Raw genomic sequence first — 21909 nt, 5'->3', positions numbered from 1 at the left:
AGTCTCTGTTTTGGTCCTTGGTTTACAGTTTGGCCACAGGACTAAACTAGCTCCATTTCATTGGATGGAATTAACGCGTTTAATCAGCATTTTGTCTTTTTAGGTACGGGTGCAATGTCCAAGCATGTAAAATGTCCAAGGTCTCTACAATTTGTTTTCACACCGGTCCATAAGGTTAAGTTTCATGTACGGTTAAGGATGACTGTGTTTTAGCACATTTTTTTTTCTTAGGCCAACCTCTCTGCTGTAATTCTAATGTAACATATTGTGTGTTTCAGCTTGACCCTAGTATCTACGAGAGCCTGCAGAAGGAACGTGTTGAAGTCGGAGATGTGATTTACATTGAAGCAAACAGCGGGGCAGTGAAGGTAGAGTTTCCAAAACTTAATCAGGGTCAAGCTGTTGACACGGGATTAAATGGGTTTTAAAAATATCACATGCTGATCTTTGACTGCAAGATTAAATGGGCACTGTGCATCTCACCTCTGGGCTTCTTGTTGATTGGAGAGGGGGGGAGGTCGGTGATAGAGCTCCACATTTTTGCTTTTGGAAAAATTTGTTGGAGAATTTTTAAGTTTAAAAAAAAAAAACTTGAAAATGGAGATGGTTGGGGGATGTCAAAAGCTCAGAGAAATCAGAATAAAATGTGTTGGACATTTGATGAAAGTTCTGTCCAGGTCATAGATATTCACTCTGTAGTTTAGTGTGTGAGAGAGAATTTGGTAAAACCCATACACTAGCAATCCCCTTGACTTAGCTGGACTGCAGGGCAAGAAGGCAGGCTGTGGATTTTCGGGACATTGCCGTTCAATTCCAAGTAAAATAAATGGAAAACTTGACTTTTATTGGAGGAGAGTAGAATGCCAAAACAAAGTGCCCATTGCTTGAATCGGAACCAAGTGGCTTGAAGAGCTGTGGGAAAGCAGGAATTTTTCAGTTCCAAATCAGTGCAAAAACTGAAAAGTAAACTTTCTTGATCACATTGCCCTGTTTACATCCAAATGTAGTATTTTAAATATAAACCCTACGGTATGGTTCTAACTATCGTGATTCAGTACTTGACCCTAGTCCAGTTTACAGCAGTGTCTTTCCTGGGCTGTAGAGAACTGGGAAGGGGGCGGTTGGGAGAGGATAACGGAAGATTTCGGTGCACTGTAAAAATCCTAGTGATAAAGGGGTTAAAAAAATACACTCCCCTGATGGCGTAGCAATAAAGGAATGAGTAACCCAAAGTCCCAGGTTCGATATCCAGTCAGTGCTGATTTCAGGAAGGGGGCGTTGGAGGTACTAAATTTAGCCTCAAAGCCCCTGGGAGAGAAACGGCGAATTAGCCAGGATCCTTGCCCTTGCTCACTAAGTGCGTATGTGTGGACATCAGCTGAAGAGAAGATTCGGCTTGGCTGTGATGCTCAACACAGTTGAATAGTCTTCCAATGTGCACTGTCTGGATTTAGTATGTGAAGAATGCTCACAGGATGGTGTCTGGCACTTGTGGAGCCCGCACTCTAGCAGCGCTTAGTGCCATTAGGAGAGAGGAGGAAGGGAGACAATTGGCAAAAAGAAAATGTACGCAATAACCTGGTTTGTTGCCTGCTCTTTATTTCCAACTTTATTTTCAATCTATGCATTACTCAGCCAGTAGGTTCTGTACCTCACGGGCACAAGAGCTTTAAATGATTAAGAAAAGTTGCTACACGCTTTATCAGAACAAGTTATCGCGTGCTGGGGCATCCAGTTTACAAAGTGACCTTAACATGTTCAGTGAACTGTAGTTAATGTTATCTGTTACATCAGGTCCTTTAGTAAGAATAGCAAATTTAGAGGTAGTATTATCTAAGGAGAAGAAAAAGGCCGACTTGCTGGAGAGCTAAGTGGTTTTGGCAAGGGTAGAAGTGGGCAGGTGGGTTGGCTTCGCTTGCCAAAAATGAGAGAGACAGTTGCGATGTGTCGACAAAAGCCTGTCAGTGCTGTAATTGTGTGTCAGTGGGCCTCCCCCACTCCACTGCCTTTCTTTCAGCCTGAAGTCTGGCAGGTAAGCTGACAGCGCACCTGTTTTATTCCCCCCCCACCCCATCACAGAGGCAGGGCAGGTGTGATACGTACGCCACGGAATTTGACCTTGAAGCTGAAGAGTACGTTCCCCTGCCAAAGGGCGACGTCCACAAGAAGAAAGAGATCATACAGGACGTGACACTGCATGATCTAGATGTGGCTAACGCAAGACCGCAGGTAACGAACACAGCATTGCTCGGGTTCACTCCCCACCTCGGTCGCTCAACACAAGAAAATAGCACAAAAAAAATCATGAAATCTGAAAATGCGTAAATGCATTATAATTCAGACGTCTCAGTTAATACGTGCTTGTGCTTGTATCTGTATATTGCCTTATTACAGGAAACTCTCGTTTAAACGGCACCTAAATATCCGGAATTCTCTATTTACCAGCAAAATTCTCGCTCCGAACACAACACCTCAATAACCGGCAATGTTGCCGAGTCCGAGTCTCCCGCGGTGGCCGAGTTAGTCAATGGGGGTAGTTCTCCAAACTGCCACTACTCGGCTTCTTGGCGCTGTTGGAAGTCGGAACACCTCAATAACAGGAGTCTGACTCTCCCGCGCCGCCGGTAGTCTCTTCTGATCCGCCATTTTACAGGGGTACTGTGTGTCTCCCACGCTGCTGGTAGTCATTGCATTGCATTGCATTGCCCTCAACTGGCAGTACTGTACTTAATCAAGCATCTTCCACCATCCATTTAACACAACATTCTGTAGGTGAGTACCCAATTACTGTATACTGCACATTTCTTGATTTTTTTTTTCTTTGTTAAAAATAGCCTCAGTAGGTAACCCTCTCCGTCATCCGGAAATTTTGATAAACCGGCAACACACCGGTCCTGTCGGTGCCGGATAAAAAAAAGTTTCCTGTACATCAAAACACCACAAAAATGCTTTCACACAATTAATTTTTTTTGGATTGGGCTGGTTTGTTATGTCAGCAAATGCAGTAGCCATTCTGCACCAGCAAGGTCCCACAATCCCACTCATAAGATGAATGGTCAGTTGCTGTGTTTTTGATGGTGTTGGTTGAGGGAGAACTGTTGGTCAGCATACCGAAGAACCTACTGATCCTCTCCATATATAGTGCCTGTGAGATCCTCAGTGTTCACCTGAATAGGCAGACAGGACCTGAGTAACAGCCCACCTGAAGGATAGCACCTTCAGCAGTGTAACACTCCATCAGTACTGCACCAGAGTGTCAGTCCAGGATACCTGCTCAAGTCCTGGTGTGAGGCTTGAACCCACAACCTCCTAACCTAGGGAAGGAATGAAACCGACTGAGCCAAGCTGACACACTCTCGGTCTACACCAATACACAGGAAACTTTCGATTAACCGGCCCCTAAATAACCGGAAATGTCGGTTAACCGGCAAAATTCAGGAGTCGGTTTCAGCTAACTTTTATTACTTGCACAGCAACAAATTGAGGAAGGCAAGGGTTAGGCTGCAGCTGTTGCTAAGCTACAGAGACGCTTGCAACTTGTGGACATTCTTCTGAAGCTGTTAAGCAACAGGGTTTGTTGCTTCATATGGAGCTCTAAGGTCCGTATCTTTCACTATAGCGTTCAGTTATCCGGAATTGTTGCTGAACCGGCACCATGTCGGTCCCGTCTGTGCCAGATACCAGAAAGTTTCCTGTATTTGTTATTTGAAATTTGCTAATTTAGTATGATTTGAGCTGTAGAATTTTTGTCCTGTTTTCGTTGCCACTTTGGATGCTTGCTGTTCTAACTTCAACTTTAGTGTGTGTTTACATCATTTTGAAAAATGGCAACAGCTCTTTCATTTTTCTAATCACCCAGTTCGTGATGGTAAAGTATTCAATACGTTGCTGACTGTCATCCAAAACTCTGCCGGCCATATGCTAACTCGCACCAAGTCCCACTCACCCATCTCCCCTGTGCTCGCTGACCTACGTTGGCTCCTAGTTAAGCAACACAATTTTAAAATTCTCATCCTTGTTTTCAAATCCCTCCATGGCCTCGTCCCTCCAGCCCTATAATCCCCCTAGACCCCTGCGCTCTGCCTATTCTGGCCTATTGAACATCCCTGATTTTAATCGCTCCACCATTGGTGGCCGTGCCTTCAGCTGCCTAGGTCCTAAGCTCTGGAATTCCCTCCCTAAATCTCTTCGCTTCTCCACTTCTCTTTCTTCCTTTAAGACACTCCTTAAAACCTACCTCTTCGACCAAGCTTTTGGTCATCTGCCCTAATACCTCCTCTGGCTCGGTGTCATTTTTTTTTAATAACACTCCTGTGAAGTGCCTTGGGATGTTTTATTATGTTAAAGGCGCTATATAAATACAAGTTGTTGTCGGGTCTGGAATGTTCACATTTATTTTGGAGGAAATAATTGTGGTGAAACCCTTCAACCCAACCTTGAAAATTGTCAGGGTTTGTTTGTTTTTTAAACTGGACAAATATTTAGTGAAGAGACTGAGAATTTTTGATGAAGCAGAAAGTCCTGAACCAGTCCTAAAATGTTTGTCGGGCCTCCATAAGCACTGTGCTACTACTGCATTTTCACATGTGGTTCTTGAAGTGTCAGCTTGGCGCATTTGCCCCTGGATCAGAAGGGTTCAAGCCCTACACTAGGGCTTGAGCGCATAACCCAGTTCAGTACTGAGGGAGTGGTGCATTGGCAGAGGTGCTGCCCTTCGGATGAAACATTTCACCTGCCTGTTCAGGTGGACATTGAAGACCCCATGGTGCTGTTTGAAGAAGAGTAAGGAGTTCCCCCACTGTCCTGGCCAACGGTCCCCTCTCAACCAGTTACCAAACTGGAATGGTTGAAGTGGTCATTCATTAAAAGGGAAATTAGAGAAGCGTGCAATAAGGGCACAGCAGTCATCATGGGTGACTTTAATCTACATATAGATTGGGCTAACCAAATTAGTAACAATACTGTGGAGGAGGAATTCCTGGAGTGTTTACGGGATGGTTTCCTGGACCAATATGTCGAGGAACCAACCAGAGATCAGGCCGTCTTAGACTGGGTATTATGTAACGAGAAAGGATTAATTAGCAATCTTGTTGTACGAGGCCCCTTGGGTCGGAGCGATCATAATATGATCGAATTCTTCATTAAGATGGAGAATGAAGTAGTTGACTCAGAGACTAGGGTCCTGAATTTAAATAAAGGAAACTACAATGGTCTGAGGCACAAATTGGGTAGGATTGATTGGGGAATGTCATTCAAAGGGTTAACGGTGGATAGGCAATGGCAAACATTCAAAGACCGCATGGATGAACTACAGAATTTGTTCATCCCAGTTTGGCATAAAAATAAAACAAAAAAGGTGAAAGGTAACTGAACTGTGGCTAACGAGGGAAATTAGGGATAGCATAAGATCCAAGGAGAGGACATATAAATTGGCCAGAAAAACCAGTAATCCAGAGGATTGGGAGCAGTTTAGGATTCAACAAAGGAGGATAAAGGGCTTAATTAAGAGGGGGAAAATTGAATATGAGTGTAAGCTAGCAGGGAACATAAAAACTGACTGTAAAAGCTTTTATAGATATGTGAAGAGAAAAAGATTGGTGAAGTCAAGCGTAGGTCCCTTGCAGTCAGAATCAGGGGAATTTATAATGGGGAACAAAGAAATGGCAGACCAATTAAATTCATATTTTGGTTCTGTCTTCACAAAGGAGGACACAAATAACCTCCCAGAGATGTCTGGGAACATAGGGTCTGATGAAAGGGAGGAACTGAAAGAAATCAGTATTTTCGCCTCTCCCGGGAGATCACATGGGTTCGGGTGGATGGAGAGTGATAGAAGATTTGAGGTTAGGATCAGATCAGCCATAATCTTATTGAATGGTGGAGCAGGCTCGAGGGGCCGATTGGCCTACTCCTACTCCTATTTCTAATGTTCTTATGAAATGGTGTTAGGGAAATTGACGGGATTAAAGGCCAATAAAACCCCAGGGCCTGATAATCTACATCCTAGGGTACTTAAGGAAGTGGCCCTAGAAATAGTAGATGCATTGCTGGTCATCTTCCAACATTCGATGGAATCTGGAACAGTACCCATGGATTGGAGGGGAGCTAATGTTACCCCACTATTCAAAAAAGGCGGTAGAGAGAAAACGGGGAATTACAGACCGGTAAGCCTGACATCGGTAGTGGGGAAAATGCTAGAGTCCATTATAAAAGATGTAATAGCAGAGCACTTGGAAAACAGTTACAGGATCGGACAAAGTCAACATGGATTTACAAAAGGTAAATCGTGCTTGACTAATCTACTGGAATTTTTTGAGGATGTAACTGGTAAAATAGATAAGGGAGAACCAGTGGATGTGGTGCATTTGGACTTTCAGAAGGCTTTCAATAAGGTCCCACATAAGAGATTAGCGTGTAAAGTTAAGGCACATGGGATTGGGGGCAAGGTATTGACTTGGATAGAGAACTGGTTGGCAGACAGAAAGCAAAGAGTTGGAATAAACGGGTCTTTTTCCGAGTGGCAGGCAGTGACTAGTGGGGTACCGCAGCGATCGGTCCTTGGACCCCAGCTATTCACAATATATATTAATGATCTAGACAAGGGAACTAGATATAATATCTCCAAATTTGCAGACGACACAAAGCTGGGTGGGCGTGTGTGCTGTGAGGAGGATGCAGAGAAACTCCAGGATGATTTGGACAGGTTGGGTGATTGGGCAAAAGCATGGCAGATGCAATATAACGTGGATAAATGTGAGGTTATCCACTTTGGTGGCAAAAACAGGAAGGCAGATTATTATCTGATTGGGAGAAGGAGAAGTGCAACGAGACCTGGGTGTCCTTGTGCACCAGTCGCCGAAGGTAAGCATGCAGGTGCAGCAGGCGGTTCAGAAGGCAAATGGTATGTTGGCCTTCGTAGCGAGAGGGTTTGAGTACAGGAACAAGGATGTCTTGCTGCAGTTGTACAGGGCCTCGGTGAGACCACATCTTGAGTATTGTGTGCAGTTTTGGTCGCCTTACCTGAGGAAGGATGTTCTTGCCATGGAAGGAGTTCAGCGAAGATTCACCAGGCTGATACCTGGGATGGCAGGAATGACGTATGAGGAGAGATTGGGTTGATTGGGCTTATACTCACTGGAGTTTAGAAGAATGAGAGGGGATCTCATTGAAACATAAAATTCTGACAGGACTGGACAGACTAGATGCAGGAAGGATGTTCCCGATGGTCGGGGAGTCCAGAACCAGGGGTCACAGTCTAAGGATAAGGGGTAGGCCTTTTAGGACAGAGATGAGGAGGAATTTCTTCACCCAGAGAGTGGTGAACCTGTGGAATTCTCTACCACAGAAGGCAGTAGAAGCCAATTCATTAACTATATTCAAGAAGGAGTTGGATATATTTCTTAAGGCTAAAGGGATCAAGGGATATGGGGAGAAGGCAGGGACAGGGTACTGAGTTTGGATGATCAGCCTGAATGGCATTGAATGGCGGAGCAGGCTCGAGGGGCCGAGTGGCCTACTCCTGCTCCTATCTTCTATGTTTCTATTTCATTGCAAGTTTCTAGGGTGTTGCTGCTGCTGGCCGGCTGTTTCATTTGCTTATTTTCCAAAACTCATTCACAATATAAATTCAGGCATGCCCAAGCTTTTTGTCTTTGTAGTGTATAAAATGGAGCCTTTGGTGGCCGCATAAAGTTTAAATCCATGTCCTCATTAATCAACATATATTGCAACTTGCTGATGCTAACTGATCTTGCTGATCTGATTTAGGATTTATTTACCAATGGTGTTAAAAACAGCCCTTTCCAAACCTCCAGGCTCATAGAATTCCAACAGAACAAGCCAGCGAGTGTTGAGAACTGCCTGCCGTACTCCTGCATACCTAACTAATGTCTTGTACAAATTCATCACTTTGCTTTTGTATTCAATGCCTATTATAAAAAAACAGCAGAATACTGTTTGCCTTTTTGACCTACACTTCCACCTTTTATTAAAATGTTTATGTATCTGTACTCTTAGATACATTATGCATTTATCTTCCTGCTCCCTCTCCCTAGAGGTGCTGACTCTTGTGCGGATACAATTCTTCCTTGCCTACCTTCTGTACACAGTCACTTTCTAGCAGAGGTTACTGGGCAGCAATCAACAGCAGCAACCATTACTGATTTTTATCTCTCTTTTCCCCCACTTTCATGGCCCCCATGATTACAGGCCAATTCTAGTGTTCCAACTGTGGGCCATGGCTGAGCTAACCCAACCGTACAGCAGACGAGGTCCATTCCCCCCACCCCCACCCCCCTGGATGATCAGCTTGCAGCTGTAAGGTGCTGGGGTTGTTTAGTCGTGACAGAGCGACGAACAAAAAGTTGCTTTACTCTGTTTTCAGATGAGCAGGACCCTGAAAAATCATCAACAACCCTTGAAGCTGCTGATATATTTTCAGATAGCCTTTCCTGATCAGGTTTCCATATCCTGGAATGCAGTGAAAGAGCCTGCATTGTGCTGTGAGTAGGACGTTCAGCTGACGGCCACTTATCACAAAACCAAGGCATTCTCCTACTTACTCTGTTCTTGTTTTCTCTGGCATTTTCCCTCCCCTATTTTGTTCTGAAGACACTGACTCTTGCTGGGGTTTGGTTCCTTGGGTGCTGGCAGCTCTGCAGAACCTCAACCAAGTGATCATTCCTCATGGCAGAGCCGAAGAATATTCAAGTCACTGGACAGCAAATCCAGAACGAGAGCCGAGGCTGAATATTTTTCCACACTTTTGCAGCTCTGTGGTGCTGGCCATTTTTTTAGTGCGTGAACTGCTGCCACAACTGAAATCTGCTAACGCCTCATAGACCCCATGGAACCGGGGGCTTTCTAGTCTGTCCGCCTCAATTCTACACCGGGCAGTGCCTTTATCCACCGGGCCATCGGGGGAAGCATGCAGGTTTGTATAAATCCCTTGAGGGAAATTGTAGAAAGATGCTGCATTAAAAACTTAAAATAATGGGAATGCACCGCAAGCGTGCCAGTATCTGAAAGAAAGAAGACAAGATAACTTTGGGTGGGAGACCCGTGATGATGGGCCCCACCTGAAAGGTTGGCCTTGAAATTACACTGTGAAGATTAACATGTGAATGCTTAATTCTTACTTGTCTGTTATTTGAACAGAGGTGTTAACCCCTTCAAAGTAAACAATTTAATAGTTGTGTTTATATAGCGCTTTTAACATCCCAAGGCATTTCACAGGAGCATAATCAGACAAAAATTGACACCGAGCCAAAGAATACGATATTAGGAGGGTTGACTAAAAGCTTGGTCAAAGAGAGAGGTTTTAAGGAGTGTCTTAAAGGAGGAGCGAGAGGCGGGGAGGTTTACGGATGGGGTTCCAGAGCTTAGTGCCTCGACGGCTGAAGGCATGACTGTCAATTGTGGGGTATGAACAAGAAGCCAGAGATGGAGGAACACCGAGTTCTCTGAATGGTGTAGGGCTGGAGGAGGTTACAGAGATGGGGAGGCCATAAAGGGATTTGAACAAAGAATTTTAAATTTGAGACGTTGGAACTGGGAACCAATGTAGGTAAGCGAACACGGGGGTGATGGGTGAGCAGGACCTGGTGCGGGTTAGGGTACGGGCAACAGATTTTGGTTGAACTGAGGTTTATGGAGAGTGAAGGAATGGAGCCCAGCCAGGCGAGCATTGGAACTGTTGAGCCAGGAGGTGACAATGAGTGTTTCAGCAGCAATAAAAACAAAATGCTGGAAATACTCAGCAGGTGAGGCAGCATCTGTGGAGAGAGAAACAGAGTTAACGTTTCAGGTCTGGGACCCTTCATCAACCTGAAACATTAACTCGGTTTCTCTCTCCACAGATGCTGCCTGACCTGCTGAGTATTTCCAGCATTTTGTGTTTTTATTTCAGATTTCCAGCATCCGCAGTATTTTGCTTTTGTATTCGTGTTTCAGCAGCCGATGGGCTGAGGCAGGAGGTGGGCGATGTTGCAGATGTGGAAGGAAGCAGTCTTTGTAATGGAGAGGATATGGCTTCGGCTCAGCTCGGGGTCAAATAGGATGCCGAGGTTACGAACAGTCGCCTTCAACCTACGGAGGGGGATGAATTCGGTGGTGAGGGTACGGAGTTTGTCACTGGGCTGGCTTTGGTCATCCAAGTGTTTAGATATTGGCTCATCTAGGACTCTGTCGGACAAGCAGACTGAGGTAGTGGAGGGGTGGAGCGGTAGAGCTGGGTGTTGTCAGCGTCTGTGTGGAACCTGGCGCCATGCTGTCAGATGATGTCACCGAGGGGCAGCGTTATTGAAGAAGAGGGCGTCAACGATAGATCCTTGGGGGGCTCGAGTGGTAATGGTGTGGGAGCAGGAAGATGAGCCCTTGCTCGAGATGCTTTGGCTATGACTGGATAGGTAACAGTGGAATCAAGCAAGGGCCGTCCCTCTCAGCTGGACAGCGGAGGAGAGGCGTTGGAGGAGGATGATGTGGTCGGCCATGTCAAAGGCTGCAGAGAGAACGAGGAAGGATAGAGCTTGTCATTTGTGACTTTGATTAGGGCATTTCATTGCTGTGGTGGGGCAGAAACCTGATTGGAGAGATTGTAACATGGAGCTGCAGGAAAGATGGGCACGGATTTGGGAAGTGACAAAACGTTCAAGGACTTTGGAGAGGAAAGGGAGATTGGGAATGGGGTGGTAATTTGCAAGGACTGAGGGGTGAAAGGTGGGTTTTTTTGAGTAGGGGGATGATGACGGCGGTTTTAAAAGTTGCAGAGACAGTAGCTGAAGGGAGGGAGCAATTTACAATGTCAGCTAGCATGCGGGCCAGGAAAGGAAGCTGAGTGGTCAGCAGTTTAGTAGGAAGGGGGTGAAGAGAGCAGGAGGTGGGTCTTGTGGACAAGATGAGCTCGGAGAGGGCACGAGGGGGGAATAGGAGAGAAGCTAGAGAAAGACACAAGTTCAATGCTAGAGCACAGGGAAACTTTGAGGGAAGTTTGGATTGAGGGGAAGAAGGAATGTAGCAGAGGCAGAGGTCTCCATCCTGGTGACAGAAGTCCATGAGTTCCTCACATTTGTTGTTGGAGGTGAGGGTGGAGGGAGCACGGGAGAGGGTTTTAATGAGATGATGATAACGAAGAGAAGAACCCAGCGGTTATCTTCGCAGTCCAGCATGATCCTGGAGTAGTGAGTGGTCTTAACAGAGGTGAGCTAGGACTGATGGTGTTTAATGTGGTCCAGCCAGATCTAGCAATGGATGGCTAAGCCAGTTGGGTGCTAGATCTGACCCTGCACTTGAGGGAGCAAAGATGGGGGGCCGTACCAGGGGGAATGACCCGAGTGGGAGAGAGTAAAGGTCTTACTGGGGACAAGGGCATCAAAAGTGGAGGTGAGGCAGTGATTGAGCACATTGACAGTATTGTGGCAAATGGAGGGCCAAAGACTAGACAGTTGGGAGTTTGAAAGTGCCACTGTAAGTAAATTGGGGAGAATTTTTTTCCAGGGCAGATGCAGAAGGGATGGGGGTAGGCGATGTGAGTAAGGGATACAAGGAAGTGATGAGTTTATATGGAGGGAGAGGTTTAAGAGAGGGCCGTGAAATCCGAGGAGAAAGCAAGTTGAGTTGAGATGGAAATTGGAATGGCCGAGGATGAAGAGGGGTCTGTGCAGAGGCTGACTGAGGGATGGAGTGAGGATATCTTGGTGAGAAACCCCGGGTGGGGGTTGGGGAGCAGTAGAGAATGAGGATTTTAAGGGCGAGCTGAGGGATGAAACAAAGGGAGATGCTCCGAGGGGTCCGAGGAGTAGGGGGGAAGAGAGCAAAGTTTGGGCGAGGCAGGTGGTGGAAAGTCTAGCCAGGTGGAGAGACTTCAGTAAGGGGCAAGGTGTCGCCACTTGTGAGCCAAGTTTCCATTAAAGTCATGATGATGTCAATACAATCATCCACAATCAGGTCATGGAAGGCAAAGCCACTTGTTCACTGCCTTTCAACTGAGACGTTAAACCGAGGCCCCGTCTTCCCTCAGGTGGACGTAAAAGATCCCACGGCCGCTATTTTGAAGAAGAGCAGGGGAGCTATCCTGGCCAATATTTATTCCTCAACCAACATCACTAAAACAGATGATCTGGTCATTATCACATTGCTGTTTGTGGGAGCTTGCTGTGCGCAAATTGGCTGCCACATTTCCTACATTACAACAATGACTACACTTCAAAAAGTGCTTCATTGGCTGTAAAGCGCTTTGGGAATGTCCTGAGAGGCGCTATATAAATGCAAGTCTTTTTTTCACAAGCGAACAAACAAACTGGAGTGAAATGCGGAGAGGGGTGGCGATTGTTGATCCACTGGCAGAGTCCAAAGGGGGCACCATTAGATGGGAGTGAGCAGGACGGGAAGGAGGTTGGTGAGATCAACCCTGCATGGATGCGCTGGGTGGGATGGTCAGCGAGAGGAGGATGGGACAGTTTGAGTTGCTGCTCATTAATACCTTCCATTAAAATGCGGACAAAATAATTTAAGCATCAAGTGTTTGTACACTAATCTTTGTACAGTGCAACTTCAAGGTCACTACCTTTATACATGCTGGCTAAACCATCTTGCATTTCCACCATTTTTTAAAATTTCAGATTTCCAGCTTTTGAATTTTGTCCTTTTAATCTCTGCGATGTGTACCCAAGTGTGTTGCGGATACAGGCCCAGACGCGGGCGCGGCAGTGGGTTCTACCTAGGCTGAATTGACTTTCATTCTTGACTTCTGTTGATCCAGGGAGGTCAGGACATCCTATCCATGATGGGCCAGCTAATGAAACCAAAGAAGACCGAAATCACAGGTGCGTCTCACAGCAACCGCTCAACACTGCACTAGGCTTGGGAATGCAGTTCTCCCGAGGATCCAAGCACTTGCTCTCCGTGACCCTTTGATTACGCAGTGTCCTTTTCCAGCTTTCAGATTATGGGCATGCAATCCATCATATGACATCCAGGAGATTCCGATAAAAGCTTTTATTTACATTTAAGGGGAATGTGGAAAACCTATTAAATCTAAAGTCCTTCATCCCCGACAATAATCTAGTACGTGTTTTAATGCTACAGAGCGTCTCCAGCTTTCTTGTCCCCGTTGTGGTTGTACGTTTTCTTTTTTTAATGTACTGATGCAGGAATGCAGCCCTTTAAGGAAGCAGCAAAATGTAAAGAAATTCTGTGTTTGTCAAGGCCGAGTGATTGTGGAATGATCTGTACTTCAATACATTGTCAGAGAATTAAGAGCACACTTCTACAGATGTGTATTTCTTTTAAACATCAGAAATAAGTACTAATTGTTGTGTACGTAAGAAGCAGCTGAGGACAAGCAAAGGCTATTAGCCCATCGAAGCTCGCCACCTAACATTTTGAATGCTTCTAAAGTCTTTGACTTTATTAGCTTACTGAGTAGATTATTCCAAACCTTTAACTCTCTGAGTAAAGAACATATTAATATATCAGTTTTAAGCGTACTTTACGCTAATTTAAATTTACGTCCCTCTGGTCAGACTTACTTTGAAGTAATATTAGAATCTGGGAAGTTACAGCACAGAAGGAAATCACTCAGCCCATTGCGCCTGTGGCAGTGTTAGCACTTCAACTGAAGCAATCTACTCTAATCCCTTTTCCCTGTATCCTTTTATTCTCTTCCTTTTCAAATACTTATCTAATTCCCTTTTAGAGATGTTATAGCCTCTGCTTCAGTAACCACTTTTGGTAAAATATTCCATGTTCTAACAGCCCTGTTTTCGGGGGGGTGGTTCTTTTAACTTCCCCCTTCATTTTTCTACTGATAATTTTGAATTATCTTGTGTACCATTTTAGTATCTTGTATACCTGGATGAGGTCACCCCTTAACCTCCTTCCCTATGGTCTGTAGAACCTAAACCTCTCTAATCTTTCCTCATAAGCTATCCCTTTACATTTGGGATCAGTCCAGTTGGTCTTCAGTGCATGTATGTCCCTTCTTTTCTACTCCCTCTAGTGTCCTTTTTCAAGCATGGTGACCATCCACTACCTTAAACTCCCACCGGTGCACCGTGGCTGCAGTATGTACCATCTACAAGATGCACTGCAGAAACTCGCCATGGCTTCTTCGACAGCGCCTCCCAAACCCGCGACCTCTTCCACCTAGAAGGACAAGGACAGTGGGCATATGAGGACCTCCAAGTTCCCCTCCAAGTCACACACCATCCTGACTTGGCAATATATCGTTGTTCCTTCATCGTTGCTGAGTCAAAACCCTCCCTAAGAGCACACTGGGAATACCTTCGCCACACAGACTGCAGTGGTTATTGAGGGCGGCTCATCACCATCTTCTCGAGGGCAATTAGGGATGGGCAATAAATGCTGGTCTTGTCAGCGGCGCCCACATCCGGTGAACAAAGTAAAAAAAGAAAATTGAACATGGTTGTCCCAATTGTGGTCTGACTAATGCATTCTCTGCATAATAAAGCCTCAGTATAACCTCTGTAAACTTGTACTCCACCGTTCTGGTATTTATCGACGTTCTATTTGCTTTTTTAACTTGCTTCTGCATATTGTCTCAACATTGAAAGTGACAGATCTACTGTTACTCCCAGATGCCGTTCCAGGTTTTTCTTTGCCAGTTCTGTTCTCTTCATTGTGTGCTGTGTTGATAATTTTATTGCCCAATATATCAAAACTTTACATTTGTCAGTATTAAAAACATAAGAATTAGGAGCAGGAGTCGGCCATTCGGCCCCTCGAGCCTGCTCCGCCATTCAGTAAGATCATGGCTGATCCTCGACCTTAACTCCACTTTCCTGCTTGTTCTCCATATCCCTCGATTCCCCATGAGTCCAAAAATCTATATCTCAGCCTTGAATATACTCAACGACTCAGCATCCACAGCCCTCTGGGGTGGAGAATTCCAAAGATTCACAACCCTCTGAGTGAAGAAATTCCTCCATCTCAGTCCTGAATGGCCGACCCCTTATCCTGAGACTGTGACCCCTAGTTCTAGACTCTCCAGCCAGGGGGAAACAACCTCTCGGCATCTACCCTGTCAATCCCCCTCAGAATCTTGTATGTTTCAATGAGATCACCTCTCATTCTTCTAAACTCCAGAGAGTATCGGCCCATTCTACACAATCTCTCCTCATAGGACAACCCTCTCGTCCCAGGAATCAATCTAGTGAACCTTCGTTGCACTGCCTCTAAGCAAGTGCATCCTTCTTCAGATAAGGAGTCCAGAACTGTGCCCAGTACTCCGGGTGTGGTCTCACTAAAGCCCTGTACAACTGCAGCAAGACTTGCTCACTCTTATACTCCAACCCTCTATTAAACCTCATTTGGCATTTGACTGCACAACTGTATAACCCACCTAAACCTTTCTGCAAGTAATTAATTCACCCTCCAGCCCTTCAGATTTAACCAGCCCATGTTTGCTTTGTGCCTCTACGTCCAAGAGCTGAGCTCTGCACTAAACGCCTTCATGAGGAGTGCTCGTTTTATTAAAACCACTTTCTTAGCCAGTTTCATGTTCTGCCCTGGATTTTCATGGCTTTTTTTAGTTTTATGAGAACTCTTGAGATTTTGCCCAAGGCTTTCTGAATGTCCAAATGAAGAATACTCTAGGGAGTTCTCCTAATATCCTGGGGTGTTTTGAGCCTGGCATGTTGCAGCATTTTGAAGGGTTTTTTTTAAATGCTGTTTTCTGTCAAGACATTGTCTCCCACACGATAGACCGCCTACATCGGAGGGTGGCTGGGTAATCTGCTCCATTGTTGCTTTGAATTGGATATAAGATCAACCAAGTGTTGGCCCTCTCTCTGGTTTTCTTCCCCGTTCTCCTGTCCTATGTGGGAACACCTGGTATCACCAAGATTGGAAGCTGTGTGTCTATGGGATCATGAGTTGGAGCTCCAATCCTTACACTCTGGTACATCCTTTTCACCATCATTTCTGTTCTCCTCCCCCTCCCCAGTTTTACAGTTTTTGTCCTCTTGAAGACGCTTGGGTTAAGTTCCAAGGCTGTCCTCTGTTATCTTGCCACATGGCCTTTCTTGATGCGTTAACCTCATTAGCAAACTATTCAACCATAGCGGGCATCACCACCAAGCCCATTTCTGTCGTACCCCAATCTCTCCACCCGTACACTTTATTGGCAACGGTTACTGGATGGGGATCTGAAACCAATGTCTTTTCCCCCCCCCCCCTCTTGGTAGCCCAAAGGCACAGAGACTAATTGTAGTGCCTTAACCAATTGAACGTGTAGATCTTCTAGTCTGTATAGCGTAGTACCACACTGCATAGTACACTTGCCCATTAAATTGTGCTGGCAGCCGCTGTATAATGTTGTCTCTATGGTGGGAGGTGGCTGGAGAGAGAGGTCTTTAATGGTGGTCTTTTTGTACGTTGGTATAATTCAATGCACTAAAGAAAATCTTTTGAAATTGGTTCTCACTTCCTGAAACTAAAGACTAACTTTTGTATTGCAGATAAACTACGAGGTGAAATTAATAAGGTTGTTAACAAGTACATCGATCAAGGCATCGCTGAGCTGGTTCCAGGGGTTCTCTTCATCGACGAAGTTCCTATGCTCGACATTGAGTGCTTCACTTACCTACACCGAGCACTCGAGTCCAGCATCGCCCCCATCGTTATCTTTGCTACAAACCGAGGGAACTGTATTGTCCGGTAAGACCAGCGTGGAACTCAAAATTTATTCCTCATGATTCCCTCCCCACGGTTATCTTGGTGAGACGGAGGGGATCGATTTTAATCTTCACCGCCTGGGCGGTAATCTCCCCCCTGACTTTCGTTGGAATCAATGGAATGAAAATCGGGCGAGTCCTATAAAGAGCAGCCAATCCGCTCCAACAGATTACCACCCAGGTGTTGAAGACAAAACTCTGCCCTGGGGTATCAAGGGTAGGATTAAAATTATTGGGTTGAATTAGCAAACAGGTTGTAATGTCACTATGAGGATTTTGATCCCATCTCATAAGATAGAGGGCATTGGAGGAAGGCTGTTCAATCCATTACTGCAGCCAATTGTTTCTTTAATGCTTCCAGGATTTGACTCCACTTCCCCCACCTGGACGTATAACCCATATGTTGGCTACTCTGTGTGACTAACGTCTCGAAGTCTGTCCTATATTTGCCTTTTCCTAGTTTGAACCCACGTGTCCCCTTGTCCGAGTTTGGGTTTACCTTTTCTGTGCTGATTATTATCTGATAGACTTTTACAGTCACCTCTCGGATGCACCCTTCCAGACCTGAAAAGCCCAAGTTTCCTCAGCCTTTCTTCATAGTTCAGTCCTCTAATAGTACAGGTCAGTCTCGTGGCCCCTATCTGATCCGTCTCCAGGGCTTGAATGTATCCTGCGTGTCTTGGAGTATTGTGTGCTTTTTCTAAATCATAGGAAGGATATTATTGCTTATGAGCAAATCGAGAGATGATTTACTTTCCAGAAGTGCGAGCAATCAGGAAAGCTTAAGGAAGTGAGGCTTGTTTTTGTTTTGAGAAGCCTTTGCAGAAATCTAATTGAGTTTTTCAAGGTTCCGAAGGGAATTTATAAAACCGATCCAGGCAGTTTGCTCCCTGTGGTGAAGGGTCAGTTACCAGGTTAAACGGAGGAAGTTGGGTGACCGGGAGGGACGTCCGATGGAATACTTTCACGCAGGGTTTGAATAGGCATTATTAATAGGTTCAGGTTCCAGTTGGTTTGGGCAGTTAGCTGTTTCGGGATGGGCAGTGGATATGGTAAGAAGGCAGGTAGGTGAAACTGGTATCCCTTTTCTTTTAAAGGATGGTTTTATTGGGCTAAATGGCTTTTTCTAGTCTTGATTTTATTACAAGGACACGTACTTTGTTGTCGGCTAATTGCCAAGCATTTCCAGCATGTCACAGGATGCTGAGAAGTTATTGCTACTGTTCTTAACTGGCCATCTACTTGTAGCTGACAGCAGGTTCTTGGAAACCATTATAGCAGCAAACCCTACAAGTTTGAGTTACAAATTCAAACAGAAGAAGAAAGACTCTAATAGAGTACCCATCACATCCTCAAACTGTCTCCGAGTGATTCACACAGTGAATGATGCTTTGAAGGGCAGTAATCTATGCAGGCAAACAACATCAGCGCCCGACAAACAACAGTAAGATGAGTGATTACTTTCTTCTGTGCGGTGTAGGTTGAGGGAGGGATATTGGCCAGGACCCCGGGAGAGCTCTCTACTTCTTTTCAAATAATGCCGTGGCATCTTTAATTTCCACCTCTAAAGGATGGCACCTCCTGCAATGCAGCACTCCCTCAGTACTGCACTAAAGTGTCAGCCCAGCCTGTGGGTTCAAGTCACGGAATAAGACTTGAACTCAACCTTCGGACTCTGGTAAGAATAGGACGAACTGAGCCAAGAGCATCTATCTTAGTGACTACACACATGCGACCAGTTTGGGTGTTGGCAAGAAGTTACATTTTCAGAGGGGAGGGCACCCAGAATTATAAAAATGCACCTGTGCGTAAAATTCAGTGGTAATAAACTGACAATGACTTGCAAGCTGACCTCTTTAAACTTAACTGTTGAATCTTAGGCCCAGTGTTGGTCAGTTCATAGACATAAGTGTCTCATTGAAACTTATAAAATTCTAACAGGACTGGACAGACTAGATGCAGGAAGGATGTTCCCGATGGTCGGGGAGTCCAGAACCAGGGGTCACAGTCTAAGGATAAGGGGTAAGCCATTTAGGACAGAGATGAGGAGGAATTTCTTCACCCAGAGAGTGGTGAACCTGTGGAATTCTCTACCACAGAAGGCAGTAGAGGCCAATACATTAAATATATTCAAGAAGGAGTTGGATATATTTCTTAAGGCTAAAGGGATCAAGAGGTATGGGGAGAAAGCAGGGACCGGGTACTGAGTTTGGATGATCAGCCATGATCTCATTAAATGGCGGAGTGGGCTCGAGGGGCCGAATGGCCTACTCCTGCTCCTATCTTCTATGTTTCTATGTTGTATTTAACTCTCGTTATGTGAATTTACTTCCTATGCTGTGCAGACATGTTTAATTTGTTCAGCACCTAGAGTTAACAATAGTGACGAGAATGTTTTCCTTTTTTGTTCGAATTTTCTTGCGTTTTCTTCCTCCTCTCCTGAGTTGTTGCCTCTTGCTTGGGGTACACTTCCATTCATAGCAGCTGCCCTCCAATGTTTCTGACTGCTCCGGAGCTGTGTGATTGTGGTAGCCCCCTTGGCTTCTGAGCGATGCAAAGCCAACATCAGAACATCAGCATTTATTGGAGCATAAACACCAGCATAGCCCAGTTGGGCCGAATGGCCTGTTTCTATGCTGTAAAGCCTGTGTAATTTGGGGCTTCCTGGGTATGAATGCCCTGCCCTGCCCTGCTGCTTTGTGCCCCAGAATAGTGATGCTCAGACCAGGCCTTCTCGCCTCAGAGTGTTCACTCTCTTCCCCTTCCAGTTTTCCCCTCTCCTGTCCTGAAGGCACCAACTCTCATTAGGGTACAGCCCATGAGCACCAGCGGCCTTGTAATGTGTGAGCCTTAATGGTGAGTTCACAAAAATCATAGGATAGTTATGGATGAGGAATGGCATTCGATCTATCTAAATACATCTACCCCAGAGTTCCCCACTGCAGCATCCACTTGTTTACATAGGATATACGGCACAGGAACAGGCCATTCGGCCCAACCAGTCCATGCTGCTGTTCATGCTCCACTCGAGCCTCCTCCCGTCTTTCCTCATCTAACTCTATCAGCATAACCCTCTATTCCCTTCTCCCTCATATGCTTATCCAGCCTCCCCTTAAATGCATCTATACTATTCGCTTCAACCACTCCGTGTGGTAGCGAGTTCCACATTCTCACCACTCTCTGGGTAAAGAAGTTTCTTCTGAATTCCCTATTGGATTTCTTGGTGACTATCTTATATTGATGGCCTCTAGTTATGCTCTTCCCCACAAGTGGAAACGTTCTCTCTGTATCCACTCTATCAAAACCTTTCATCATTTTAAAGACCTCTATTAGGTCACCCCTCAGCCTTTTTTCAAGAGAAAAGAGACCCAGCCTGTTCATCCTTTCCTGATAGGTATACCCTCGCACTTCTGGTATCATCCTTGTAAATCTTTTTTGCACCCTTTCTTGAATGCTTCAAGTTTTTGCCTCCTTTCTAGAAGGCTGCAATGGGCCTCGCACCAAGCTATATGCCCGTGTAAGCCCCACAATAATATCCTCACCTGGCAACCTGCCCCTAGGAACCCTGACCAATTTCCCCCCACCCCCCAGAATGTCGAGACTGTTGGCACGCCAATGACCACCCAAGCCGAGATCAGATAACTCCGCACGGCCCATGAAGTGAACCCGGGGCCTTTCCGATCTGTGCAACTCAGTACCACCTGGCATGGCGGGGGCTACCTGCTGCCCTGGCGCAGGAGAGCACGCACGTTGCTCAGAGTTTCCAGTTAACCGTAACACTGCAAGACCGAGTATTGTTGCATGGTAGCTGACGTGGGGATGTGACTTGCCAATCATGCTATCATGTTTGCTAATTAAATTTTTTGGAGGTTTTGTTGGCCAAGGGAACAGGTGGAACAGATTGGAGATTCCAGCGGGCGTGTTGACACAGCACCATCTAGTGGCACAGTTCTGTTTTTTTTTTAAATTCTGCCACAAAAACAAAGATTTCTTTGAACTCCGGCAGTGTCAGCCTTGAGATGGATTGAGCCTGCTTGAAATTTTAATCTATATGTAAATTTAATGTAATACAATTAACTAAATGGAATTACTGGGACTCGACAGCTTTTACATGCAATTTATAATTCAATTCATAATCTAAATGGAAAATGGGGTCTATTTAAATAGCTGTTTTATTACTTTTTATTTTTTTTAAGAAAAAAAGCTTTCTTCCGAAGCTGATGTGGAATTTCAGGCATGCTGCCAAATGATCGGTAGCTTTCGTCCAGTTATGGGCTGTTCATTAAAATTAACCTTGTGCTCTTTTTATTCCCCCCCAGGGGTACAGAGGATATTGTGTCCCCTCATGGAATTCCACTTGATCTTTTGGACCGAGTCATGATCATCAGGACGATGTTGTACACTCCAGAAGAAATGATGCAGGTAGGAACTGCTTTTTGGATCTAAATGTTCGTGTGGTGGTGGGGGGGAGAAAGTTGCCTTTCCCTTTCCCCCTCCCTTGCAGGAACTGCCTCGTGTTTCCCCGAAGTGCCTGCGGTCTTGCAGTACCTCACTCAAGTGTCCACTCTTTGTGTGTGTTGACGGGCTATTGGGATACTGGCGGGGCGGGGGGGGATAGGTAATCAACCCCAAGTCCAGTCACATCTTTAATTTAAAAAAAAAAGCAAAATACTGCGGATGTTGGAAATCTGTAATACAAACAGACAATGCTGGAAACACTCAGCAGGTCAGGCAGCATCTGTGGAGAGAGAAACAGAGTTAACGTTTCAGGTCGATGACCGTTCATTGGGTCATCAATCTGAAACATTAACTTTTTGTTTCTCTCTCCACAGATGCCTGCTGAGCATTTCCAGCATTTTCTGTTTTTATTCCAGTCGCACCTTTTACCCGATGTCAACATATCTACACCTTTCTGACGGGACTCATTGGACAGAGGCCAACAGCAGCAGATCCATTTCTTCCCACCCACCCCCTCCAGCTCGGGGCACTGACCCCAATCGTAGGGTCCCAAAGGCCGAGATCTATTGAACCTGGGACCCTCCTGGTCTCTCTGGCGGTGCGTGTACCCGGTGAGTTATCGGGGCAGTCGTTTTATAGGAAGGTACTCACTAATGAGTATCTCAAATGAAGTATTCTCTGGTTGCCCATTCATTCTTTTCATTTTCTACCTCCACTAAAGATTTAAACACAAACGACTTCTTGCAAGGCATTTTCAATT

General features: G+C 45.4%; 1 protein-coding gene across 2 annotated transcripts in view; it reads left to right on the top strand.

Annotated features, from left to right (window-relative positions):
- Positions 1 to 21909, top strand: part of ruvbl1 (RuvB-like AAA ATPase 1) — a 137446-nt gene that overhangs the window by 23145 nt on the left and 92392 nt on the right. For both annotated transcript variants that reach the window (XM_086002114.1, XM_086002115.1), the window contains exons 5-9: positions 279 to 368; positions 2080 to 2229; positions 12758 to 12821; positions 16476 to 16674; positions 21011 to 21113. In XM_086002114.1, the coding sequence (XP_085858240.1) occupies positions 279 to 368; positions 2080 to 2229; positions 12758 to 12821; positions 16476 to 16674; positions 21011 to 21113 (606 nt within the window). The remainder of the gene's footprint in view (positions 1 to 278; positions 369 to 2079; positions 2230 to 12757; positions 12822 to 16475; positions 16675 to 21010; positions 21114 to 21909) is intronic.

The sequence above is a fragment of the Somniosus microcephalus genome, chromosome 11 (assembly GCF_052327205.1).
Source record: "Somniosus microcephalus isolate GS21.2 chromosome 11, FLI_Smic_1.0, whole genome shotgun sequence".
Lineage (NCBI taxonomy): Eukaryota > Metazoa > Chordata > Chondrichthyes > Squaliformes > Somniosidae > Somniosus > Somniosus microcephalus.
The sequence above is the reverse complement of the archived record's forward strand: the minus strand, read 5'-3'. Positions and strand labels throughout refer to the sequence as shown.